The sequence below is a fragment of the Python bivittatus genome, unplaced genomic scaffold (assembly GCF_059951505.1).
Source record: "Python bivittatus isolate LINGU-HERP-01145 unplaced genomic scaffold, Pbiv_v1 ctg000180_np1212, whole genome shotgun sequence".
In the NCBI taxonomy this organism is placed as follows: Eukaryota; Metazoa; Chordata; class Lepidosauria; order Squamata; family Pythonidae; genus Python; species Python bivittatus.
This window is the reverse complement of record NW_028277047.1, coordinates 6,052,796-6,064,514: the sequence shown is the minus strand read 5'-3', so window position 1 is coordinate 6,064,514 and position 11,719 is coordinate 6,052,796. Positions and strand designations below refer to the sequence as shown.

The window sequence follows — 11,719 nt, the reverse complement described above, 5'->3', positions numbered from 1 at the left end:
GAGCATTTCTCCCAAATTTTCAGCTGCCCATGAAGGGTGGGGGCTGGGCTTGGGAGAGTGGAACGGCGAGGGGGGTTGCACTTTGTGAATGCTCAGAGGCTCTCAGTCATCCCTTCACCCTTTAAAAGGACAGTGGCTTTTCATTTCTGCTGTCTCAGTCCTTCAAATGCCAGGGTGATTCAGTGACCTCCAAGTTTAGCTTGACTTCATGGACACGTCCTTGTAATTTTCTTGGCAATAATACAAAAGGAGCCTGCTGTCGGACGGAGGGATGTTTTTTCAACTTTTCCAGCTGTGAGATTTCCTGGTGGTTCCTCCTCCAAGAATTAAGCCCCTCTTACTTAGCTCAGTGCTGGCAGCCTCTGAGGGAATTGCTAATAAGATGGTTGGTGCTGTGAAGATGGGAAAGAAAACACGTGTCAGGAAAAAAAAGTGTCAGGGGGAAAAAACCACGCTCAGAGAAACTACCTGGCTGGGTCTGCTGCCCTTATTAAGCCTCCAAGCAAAATGAAATCTGCCTTCTGCTTCCTTGCTCATCTCTCACTTGCCCCCCAGATTGCAAGAGCTGTACCATCACTGCATCTACATTTAATAAAAAATAGCCAGATAAATATTACCTGTGCCGTTGGGCAGCACTGTAAACCTTGAGGCCTACTGATCCTGTCTTAGAGAGGCTGGACCACATTTCACAAAACTTCCAAGCCAACCCCTACCAGGTTGTCTGAATCGGGAGACTATCTACAGTGTGATGATTACAGCCTAGGGGAGTGTTTCTCAACCTCAGCAACTTGAAGAGGTGTGGACTTCAACTCCCAGAATTCCCCAGCCGGCAAGCTCCAAGCACAGATCCCAGCATTCTGGCTGGAGAATTCTGGGAGTTGAAGTCCACACCTCTTCAAGTTGCTGAAGTTGAAAAACACAGACCTAGGAGACTCCTTTTCACATTTCAGCTCTTGGTGCCAACTCCCTGGAGCAACTGGGAAGAGTAATTAACTGTCCTACCCCTCCTCCCAAAACCCTTCCTGAGAGTTTTTCCTTTTTGCCTGCTTTGCCCCCAAAAGTGGTGCTGCCGCCTGGCACTGTACAAAGCCCTGATCGGTGGGTGGCAGTTACGCGGTGAGGCTGCTAAGCTCCCTCCCTGGGTTATCAGAATAAAAACGGGGCTGGCAGGCCCCAGACTGCCACCCTCCCCTTCTCCTCTCCCTGTTGCGAGCTGCTTGCCCAGGCCTCGCCCTGTCTTTGGAAGCCAGCCCAGACGCGTGCAGACAACCTAGCCTCCATGGGTGTGTGGCAGCGAAGAAGAAGAAGAAGAAGAAAAAATCACATGGAATAGAGAAGTGAAAGCACTCCACGGACACTCTGGAGAAAGGAGCAGCCCGCGAGAAGGTCTGGTTTGGTCTGGTCGCTGTCCTGGGCTTAAATCTGTATTTCGAGGCGGGCACGAGGAAAATGGTATTTCCTTAACGGGATTTACAAATTACGAGCTTCCTATTTTTTAAAATCTGTTTCTTTCTTTTGGCGCCTCGATTTCCCAGCTGGCAGGTTCGGCTGCCCTGCGAACACCTGCGCTGGGGGAAGGGGGCAGGATTGCTCAAAGGTTAGAGCCGGGGGGGGCTGGGGGGGCAGAAATCGGGTTTCTGAATCCGGCGGACCCGAATTAGAAAGGGAGGCTGTGCAAGGAGGCTGTGAAGGGGGGATTTTTAACTTTGGGGGCCTTTTGAAAAAATGGGGGGCGAAGGGGAAGACTCTGCCCTGATCAGCTTTTGCCCCTTAATTTAGTAGCATTGACTTTTTAATTAACATGCGCTGCTGGGTAAACGCAGAGTCTAAGCTTCCGAAACTGGGGGAAGGGGGAGGGGTTCAGTCTTTAAAGGCTGGGAGCGATGGGAGTTGTGGTCCAGTCTCTTCCCGGCCCCCATGCCAAGGCGGGGACTGTAACTTCGGCATCGGGGTCCCTGCGGGATTCGCGCAGGGTTCGGGCTCTCGCAGCCGACCCGCGTCCAGCTTCTGGCTCCCGAGCGCGGTTCCTCCTGGCAGCCCGTTAGGACTACAGCTGCCATCAGGCACAGCGGGGCCATTGCTCAGCGGCGGGGGGGGCTGGTCCCAACGCTGCGCTGATCCCCCCTGCTCGGACGCGTGGGCTCCCCCCATGCCGAGAAGTTGGGTGCTTCCTGCTGGGGGGAACCGAGGTCAACACCGATGGGGAGGGGGAAAGTCATGTTTAGCAGGGGGGCATTTTTATTTCGGCTGCAGATTCTGCCCCCCCCTCCCGCCGCCTCCCATCGATCTTTCGTTTCTGGCTTCCTACTGGGCGACGCTAGAATAGAAGCACGTTTTCCCACGTGTGTTTGCACGTGGATTCCTCCCCCTTAGGGGTTGCAATATCCCGCCCCCGCGTCTCCAGAGCCAGCTAAGCCAATTCCCTCCGGCGCGGGGGGGAGGCACGTTCTCCTCCCTAAAATCCTTTTCAGCATCCCTATCCTCACTTTAGCACATCTGGGTGGAATTAGGAGTGGGGAGGGGAGGGGCAAATCGGATTAACTTTTTGTCCCAGGGTTTCCTTGCACCACCTGGCATTTTATCCTCCCTGCAGCCCTGCAAGGTAGTCCAGGCCAGGATGGCAACTGCCATGAACTTTGGGGGGCTAGGAACCCATTTCTGCCCAGGCCTAGTCCAGTCTAAGGGTGGGTGCTCACAACCCACTAAACCCAGGTTGGAGGTAAAAATCTCCTTTGAGCCCAGCTTGGAACTGTGGTTCCCTTGGCAATGCTCTGGAAACAGTTTGCCAGAGCCATTTTCCAGGATGTTTTTTCTCTTCACCACCTGTGGATCTCCTGGTGGTCTCCCATCCAGGGAACAAAAATGTAATAATATTATGGCTTCACCGGAGGATTTGCTTGGATTTGAACCTCAAAAGACCCAAGTCCATTTAAGCTTACCTTAAGTAAGGTGTGGGAACTCAACAATTCTGCCTCGCAACACAGCTCTACAGCTTGTCACTCTTACGGACTCATCTACAGAGATGGCACTTGGGTCTATATTTACCCGAGTTTTATTTTACTTAAAATTCCTGCCTAGACTTGTGTGAATATGTGTGTGTTCGGCTGTGCACGCGCGCAGGTGTGTACATTTTAAACTATTTCATATTTGCTGTTCGCGGGGGTGGGGAACGCTGGGAACCCAAATATTTCTCACTTCCATGAAGATGCCAGGAGCCTCCGCACAGCGTTCACGATCGAAAGTGCGACTTTTGGAAGAGGGAAAAGCAGATGCAATCATTCATCTTTCTGATGCCGTTTGAGGCTCGAGGAATGTGTCGATGAAAGCATTACCGTCAATCTCCCCAAGAATTCCCTAAATTGATTTCTGCCTTTGGGGCACACAGGACAAATTGCATTTCTTCCTCTTTTGCCCTCTCTCTCCTTTTCCAGATTGTGCTTCCACGTGGCCCACTGCCATGGCGCTGACTCACACCCTCTCGCCCCCGCTCTGTTTTGCAACCGCTCAAGGTTGGTACCGCTCAACCAATGCTTAATTCTCCCCCACCTCTAATTCGCCTCTACTGAAGATAGCAAGTTTCTCCCCCCGGCTAAGGCTCCTTGCATCTCGTGGCAAGGCTTGGCGGCGTGGGCAGCTCCAAGCCGTCACGCAAGCTACCCGGATGCTTCCCGTTCGGGCCAGGCTCTGATAAAGAAAGCCTCGAAGCTGGAGACGGCAGGATTTGAACCCAGGACCTTCAGCGCCAAAAGCACTTTAGGACTGGGCAGGACGCTAGACTAGGCTCACGTGGAGCAGGGTATTTTATTATTATTTATTTCTTATTTAGTTGAATTTTTGGTTTATTTTGTGGCTTGGCATGTTGCAGGAAGCACGCCGTTGTGGGAAAGCAGGATCTAGTTCAGTGTTTCACAACCTTGGCCACTTTAAGAGGGGTGGACTTCAACTCCAACTTCAACTTCAACCCCATGCTGGCTGGGGAATTCTGGGAGTTGAAGTCCACCCCTCTTAAAGTGGCCAAGGTTGCGAAACACTGATCTAGTTGATCGTTTTAGGCACATGCAGGTTTAGTGTGATGTGTGAACTTAGTAGATATTTGTAATCTGTGGGGATTACAATGTGTATCTCCAGTTCACACAACACAAAGGAGAGTTTGGGATTAACCACACATAATTCCCCTTTAGATCGTATCTGGGCACCTCTGCCAACATCACATGGGGGGGATCCATGCCCAGATTTATAATCACTTTTTTTTTCTTTCGTTGGGTTACTCTTCGTACATTTCAGAGGTTCTTCCTTGGGGGTTATTTCTCTTGATTTGATTGATGTGTTCTCCCCCTAAGTTCGGCTCTGATTTTGGGGAGGGTTCTGATAGCATCTTTCCTCTTCTGGCGTGGCTTTGTGGGAAAACCCCGGACATGGACAAAGAGGCTTTTCTTCTCCCCAAATGGCTTTGCCACCCTAATCGTTTCTAATCATATAGTAGGAAGCATTTTATTTTTTTTCCTCTCCATGGTGAAAAACGGTGCTTCTGATTTCCCAGGCATTTCTTCACGCTTTGGATCTTTTCCTGCTCCTCCGAGATCTTAGAGAAGCCTTGTTCTTCATCTCCTGACCCGGCATGACCTCCAAGCCGACCTACGATTATCCCGAGCCGTACGCCAACCCACGGCAAGGAGCCGTGACCTTGCACCGTAACGTCAGCCTCGTGGGACGCCTGCGGCTCACCCAACCCGTTTGGCTGCAGCTGGGCATTAATTCGGCCGCTGCCCTCCACATCTTGCAACGGGAACCAGCAGGGGTAAGGTTGGGCGAGGCTTAGTTTGCACCAGGGTTAGGACCTGGGAGGAGTGGCCAGCAAGAGTGTCTCTGAGCCTAAACAGAGAGCCTTTTTAGGAGGGCTCTGCAAAGATCGGATTCAGGGGTTCGGCTGATGTTCCATATTGGAGCGATGAGTGATTTTTTTTTTTCCGAATGGATCTGGAGAATGGAATCCAACTGACTCAGTTTGCACCAGGGGTAGGACCTGGGAGGAGTAGCCAGCAAGAGTGCCTCTGAGCCTAAGCAGAGAACCTTTTTAGGAGGACTCTGCAAAGTTCAGATTCAGAGGTTTGACTGATGTTCTATCTTAGAATGATGAGTGATTTTTCCCCCCAAATGGATTTGGAGAATGGAATCCAACTGATTTTGAAGCATGAGTTTGGATTGAATCTTTAACTTGAACAGAATCAATGGATCAGACTGGAACCAGTCCACACACTTGTTTTATAGACTGGTTGTGGACATGATTGTGACTTTGGGGTAGGGGCTTGTAACTTGCCCATTTCGTGGCCCGCAGGATAGACTGAAATTTGATCACCTGCAGAGTGGAAATGCAGTTTAGAGGGGAAACTGGACCGGTTGCATTTCTGACTTCCATGCCATTCTTAAAGACATAGGACAAAGCTGTGAAGTTACAAGAACTATGCTAAGAGCTCCAATCAGAATTAACACTTGCTTCTTTTAGGATCGAAATCTGGCATCCTGGCTGGGGCTCTGGATTTTTAAGTACAGTAAAACTTTCCCAACTGTGTGACCTTCCAACTCCCAGAATTCCCCAGCCAGCACGGCCATTGCTGAGAATTCTGGAAGCTGAAAGTGCCCTTTCAGGTGTCTGGCCTTCAATTCCCAGAATTCCCCTTCTCTTGCTTTGGTACTAGCATGACCCAGTTTCTTGCTTCCCGCAGACATTTCTGGTGCGAAGATCCAACACGCGCCGGTGCCAAGTTCTGTGTCTCCGTCTTTTGGATGACTCATCACCTGCTTTTGTGACAACCTACTGTTTATGCCAGGAACGGGCAGGTAAGATCAGGGCAGCCTCTTTGGGGCAGGTAGGAGGTCTTCTTGACCTTGGGTTGCAAAGCTCGCATGATTTAAACAGAAAAGTGGATTCTCTATTCTTTCTGTGATAGGCATTGTATACTTGGGGGGAAGATTCAGTTATACTTAAATGGAAGGGCCATTTCTGATGGGAGAAAAGTACTCTAAACATGCTCAGGAGCAGCCACTCCTCCCCCTGATTTTGCACATTAGAGTTAGCTCTGACCACCCACGATGGTAATTTCCATGATTTCCTGCTGTGGATGTTTTATTAAATTGTATCCTAATGTTAAGCCATCAAGGTTCAGTGGCATACACATTTTAATAATACAGGTAGCCCTTGACTTAGGACCACAATAGGGACTGGAAAATTTGTTGTTAAGCGATGCAGTTGTTAAGTGAGTGACTCCTGTATTAAGTGAGAGACTCCTGACTCCACCTGATTTTATATTTTTGAGGTGGCTTTTAAGCAAATCACCATGATCATTAAGTGAATCACGCAGTGATTAAGCGAATTGCACAGTTCCCCATTGATTTTGCTTGTCAGAAGCCCCCTGGGAAGGCCACAAATGGTAATCACATGACCCCAGGATGCTGCAACCATCGTAGATGAAGTTTGCTAAGTTACCAAGTACCCAAATTTTGATCACATGACTGTGCAGACACTGTGATGGTCATAAGTGCGAGGACTGGTTGTAAGTCACTCTTTTCAGCACCGTCGTAACTTCCAATGGTCACTAAACGAATGGTTGTAAGTCGAGGAATAATAATAATAATAATAATAATAATAATAATAATAATAATATCTGTAATACCCAAAGCAAATTCCAATCCCCCTCATTCATTTGCTTTCCAGTCTCAATAGCAAAATGTTGGCCTTTCAGAATCAAACGTCATCATGAGACCATGGGCTGATTTGAAATACTTGAGATCTATCAGACAAATCTTTGCATCTTTTCAGAATCCTCTACATTTCTACAACAGATTTGAGGCTGGAAATTAGTCCCAGCCCTGGGAGAGAAGACGAATAGGTATTTCTCCCCTTAATATTTCTCTTATCTTTCCTAGCCATTACCCTAGAAGGATCGGATCGGAGTTTTCCCACACTTCTCCATCTCATTGCCTTCTACTGCTCAGTTCCGTAAGTGATTCTAGCAAAGCCAGGGAGGGGTTGGCCTATGGTTGAAGGTCTCAAATATACCCAGAAAGTGGGTTTGTTCGCTAACCGAGTTAAGTACCTCGTGTGAAGGCGAGAAAGTCTGCAACTTGGGTTGCTCAGGGTTGGCTATATTTTCCAAACCCAGCAAGATGCAAGATTTGTGTGTGGGGCAGCAGGCAGGTGCAATTTAAATAAATCCCCTTCAAATATTACATTCTGGGAAAATCATTCTTTTAAAATACAGGTTTCTGGCTTTCAGAAGCAGACTTATGAGTTTCCAAACATGCAAACTTTCCCGTTTGGACTCTTGATGAGGTTCTGTCAGAAGGATCAGATCTCTTCTTTTTTTCTCTGTTCGTTCCCAAGCCGGGAATTTAATAAAATGCACCAGACAATCAGTGGGGAGTCAAAGGAAATTCAGTCCAAAATTGTTGATTAGCTTTGGATGGGCGGTCACAAAGGGATGATTTAGCCAATCATTATCAATGGAACAGAATGCATTAGCATATTACAATAGTTCCTGCTCTATCAGCATGAGCATCTACTTCCTGTGCAATCCTTCATTCCTTTCATATTCTGCTAAAACAGATGTTTCCTTATTTTAGAGTTACGGCAGATGCCTCCTTATTTATAGTTGAACAGATGTCTTTTTATCTAGAGCTAAAACAATGGGCATTTTATCTTTCCTATACATGTTTTTCTTTACATAAGATATACAAGTAGTCCTTGACATATGACCACAATAGGGACCAGAAAATTCATTGTTAAGAGTTGTGGTTGTTAAGCAAGGTATCATGTGACCGCGCCCGATTTTACGACCTTTTTTGCCTCAGTAGCTAAGCGAATCACATGGTTGTTAGGTGAATCCAGCTTCCCCCATTGATTTTGCTTGTTGGAAGCCGCCCGGGAAGGCCACAAATGGTGATCATGTGACCCCGGGACACTACAACCATCATAAATACATGCCAAATGCCCAAATTTTGATCACATGACTGTGCAGACGCTGCGGCGGTTGTAAGTACGGGGACCGGTCGTCACTTTTTTCAGTGCTGTCATAACTTTGAATGGTCGCTAAACAAATGGTCATAAGTCGACTACCTGTATGTCTTCCTTTACATAAATTTTGCTACATGAGACAGTCACTTGTTTATACTGACAGGAATCAGCCAACAGGTTCTCTTTCTGTTCCTCTCTTAAGGGACATCCTCCCTTTTGTGTTGCGTCTTCCCCAGCCTATCTGGGAGGCCTCATCCTGCCAGGAGCTGGAAGCCATAGCTCACTTGGGGCTGGGTGAGTAGCTCAGGTCAAGCACTTCCACTGCATCCCACCTTCGATGCTTCACCCATCCAAGAAGTATGGACACAATGAAGTTTGAGAACATGCATGCAAATGTCTGCATGGAGAGGGTGCAAAATGGCTGCCATGTTCCTTTCGTCCTTTTTCTGGCCAGTGGGTACACAGTGGGCACACAATAAAGCAGTGCATCCTTGTTTTTGGGGGTTCTTATAAACTTTGCCACAAGCCAAATTATATTTTTTTTAATTAATCCCTCCCCTTTCTTTCCCCTTTCTCCCTCCTCCCACCCTTCCTTTTCTTCCTAAAAAAGGAATATGCTTTACTTTTCTGCTTTGCTGGCTCTTGGTACACTTGACATTTTGGAAAGCAAAGAGAAAGAGAAATAATTGGCAGTCATTGATGTGTTTTGAGCAGAGGGGGCTGCAGGGTGTGCAAAAAAGTCAAGATGGGGGCCGCAACAGGGCTGCCCATTTTTTAGGGGCGTCACGTGTGCAACACACATAAAAAGCAAATGGAGATTCAATTGCTCTGTCCCAACTACCATATTGATCAGGCCAAAAGTAGACACAATTCCCATTTCTCCTGGATTGATCACAGTTTGGAGTAATTTTAACTTAGTTCCTTGACTGATGTTAAGTTCAGCTCAAAATGCTAGTTGAGTGGGCAGCTGGAAGACCCAGATTAGCTCTAACGGTCTGCTATGATGATACGGCACGGCCAGAAAGGTTGTGCTTGGCACAGAGAAGGTTTGGAGTCAGTTTGGGGATCTCTGATTGAAAAGGATCGGGGATCTGGTGGGGAGGCGAGATCTTTAGCATGCAGCGCTGGCTGGAAGGAGGAGGGACCCTGGTATAAATTGCTCTCTTTTTCGGCTTGGGAACTGCTGGCTGTCAGCGAGCAACACTCATCCCTCTTGGTTTCTGGGTTCAGAAACCCGGAATTAGGATCCTCACCAGGTTGAAAACCCTTATCCCTTCTCATTCGCCTGCAGAATTTTGGAATTCCTCCCTCAACGCCAAGGGATCCACCAGGCTGACTTCATGGGGATCTGCTTCTCCGTCCCCTCCTCCAGGAGTCCCCCAAGGTCCAAACAGGTCCCAGATGGATGGGGGACAGCCCGCCGGAGCCTGTGGCCTTCCCACACCCTTTCTGGATGACCCGTCCCTTGAAGACGTGAGCGTCCGGCGCCAGTATTTCAAGAGTAACGTCAAGGTGCAAGTCTCCACCGAGGCTGTCAGCCCCCTGTCCCCACCGGCTGCCCCACCGCCCCCCATTCCAGTTGGGAAGAAGCAGAAACTTCCCCACCCACCCCAGCCTCATGCCTCTGATGGGAAAAGCCGGTTTTCCAACTGCACCTTCCAAACCTTCTCCACGGAGGGAGGATGCTGTGCGGCGCGGAGCAAGGATTCATGAGCGGGGAGATGTTCGCGCCTTCTGCTTCGCTGGGTCAGCGGCTGTGCATGATGGAGGGAAAACAGGCCGGGGGGCTTAGTAGGAAGCCCTGTGCCTGCCCCCCCCATTGCTCAAGATGGCGGGGGCAGGGGAAACTGGGCCACGGAGTCAAGAACTGCATTTCCCAACCCCTTTCTGAATTGCAGGGACGTAACTGACAGCTGCAGACAGAAGAGAAATGCCTGTTAAAGCCAGAAATAAAGGTGCTGGATCTCAACCAGCAGGAAGGGGTTAAATTTCGACGGGTGTTGCTGAGAAAAAAGGAACCCAATTTTTTTTAGCAGCTGGAGCTCAGGTGGGGGCGGGAGGGGGAAATGGTTTCCCGTTGCACAACCGCCCCTGGTGTGTTACAAACCTTGTGCAATGGTGCCGGATTTACTGGCAAGAGGATTTCGGGGACAAACTTTGGAGGAAAACAAATAGATGTGCTTCAAGTCCACTTAGAGCTGCATATAAAGTGATTTATCAATGTTATTAAAAAATGAATCAAAGCCATTTATATATTGAGGAATCCTAGAATCATGGAGTTGGGGCGGCTCCTACATGTGGTCTGATCCTTTGCTCAGGACAGGCTCTGTTTGAAGCTGGCCTACCTTGCAGGGCTGTGAGCGTGAAAAGGTAGACTTATTGCTTTGAGTTTTCCGGAAGAAACCTGAGAGAGTTCTTAAATGTTTCCTTAACTCATTTATAGGAGTATCGGTTGGTTTCTGTTGGACAGAGGGATTTAAGAGAAATAAATATATGTGTTTATGTAAGCTTAGGTCAAACAAGGACATTTAAAGAGATCTAGTTACCTGCTAGTAACTTCCTGTATTTTTTTCTTCTCTTCACTTAAAATATATATATATATATATATATATATATATATATATATATATATATTGTTATTGCTGTTTGGCCTCTCAGTATTTGGAGGGGTAAGATATTATGCTGTGATTGAACAATATTTTTATTACTCAAGTTTTACCAGCGTGATTTGGCTCTGTTACTTTTTATAGATCTTGGATGCAGCCTGGAAACCTTCTGTGAAGAGCACGCATTTGAAACATTTTCGAATAAAAATCGTTAATAAATGCAAACGCCATGCATTTCTGTGTTTGTTTGCTTATTTCATTTATTTTTCCTAGCCCAACAGATGGGCCAGACCACAACACCCATCATCCCCAGTCCAGCTGGAGAAGGCTGGGGTAAACCGAGCCCCAGGATCCCCCAAATAAATACTTATTCATCTGAAAAGGACAACTGAATTTGGCCCCTCTCCCCAGTGTTTTATTTTTATTTTAATTGTCTTAGATTTGCTGAAAATGTTGTAATGAAGCAAGGGAGGGTGTTTTTTCCCCCCTGCATAATCTTATTTATTCATTAAATAGATTTATATCCTGGAGGAACACAAGGCATTTTCTCGTAGCAGTCTCTCCTCCTTGTGTTTTTCCCCACCACCACGACAACCCTGCAAGGTGGGCTGGCTGAAAGCAAATGCCTTCCCGTTGTTGAGGATGGACTCGCGTTTAGTCTCCATCCTTTTTTGGAGGGGAGGAAATATCGTCTGAAAAGGTGATCTTCCTTTGCAAGTAAATCCGGCAATCCTGTTTTGCGTAACGATGGGAAACGTAACTCCAGACTCCCAACGCATATTTCCCCATCGTGCTGGACCTGGTGCATGGAGCTTACAAAAATAGTTTTTCCCAGCAATTCTACTTTGGGGTGAAAGACAATGCAAGTGGGAACAACATTCTCATCAATTAATCGGAGTGACATTTTCATTGCCTTCTGAAAGGGTTTCTCCCATGCTTTTTTTGCAAAGCTGTGGCTGTATCACTGTGTTTCTCAACCTTGGGAACTTTCAGATGTATGGACTTCAACTCCCAGAATTCCCCAGCCAGCAAAGCTGGCTGGAGAATTCTGGGAATTGAAGTCCACACATCTGAAAGATCCCAAGGTTGAGAAACACTGCTG

The 11,719-nt window shown here is 47.6% G+C and overlaps 1 protein-coding gene across 6 annotated transcripts; it reads left to right on the top strand.

The window, feature by feature from the left end:
* Positions 1 to 1,047: 1,047 nt before the first annotated feature.
* Positions 1,048 to 10,845, top strand: RIN1 (Ras and Rab interactor 1). 6 transcript variants are annotated; one of them, XM_025174641.2, is made up of 9 exons: positions 1,054 to 1,386; positions 3,432 to 3,509; positions 4,541 to 4,798; positions 5,724 to 5,838; positions 6,925 to 6,997; positions 8,214 to 8,305; positions 9,303 to 9,484; positions 9,910 to 9,966; positions 10,762 to 10,833. In XM_025174641.2, exons 3-8 carry the CDS (start codon positions 4,619 to 4,621, stop codon positions 9,919 to 9,921), a joined length of 654 nt encoding a protein of 217 aa, XP_025030409.1. In that variant the 5' UTR covers positions 1,054 to 1,386; positions 3,432 to 3,509; positions 4,541 to 4,618; the 3' UTR covers positions 9,922 to 9,966; positions 10,762 to 10,833. The 6 variants fall into 6 exon arrangements, with proteins under 6 accessions (XP_007440626.1, XP_007440628.1, XP_025030409.1 ...); XM_025174639.2 differs by having other exon boundaries at positions 9,303 to 9,523; XM_025174640.2 differs by having other exon boundaries at positions 9,910 to 10,845.
* Positions 10,846 to 11,719: the final 874 nt, after the last annotated feature.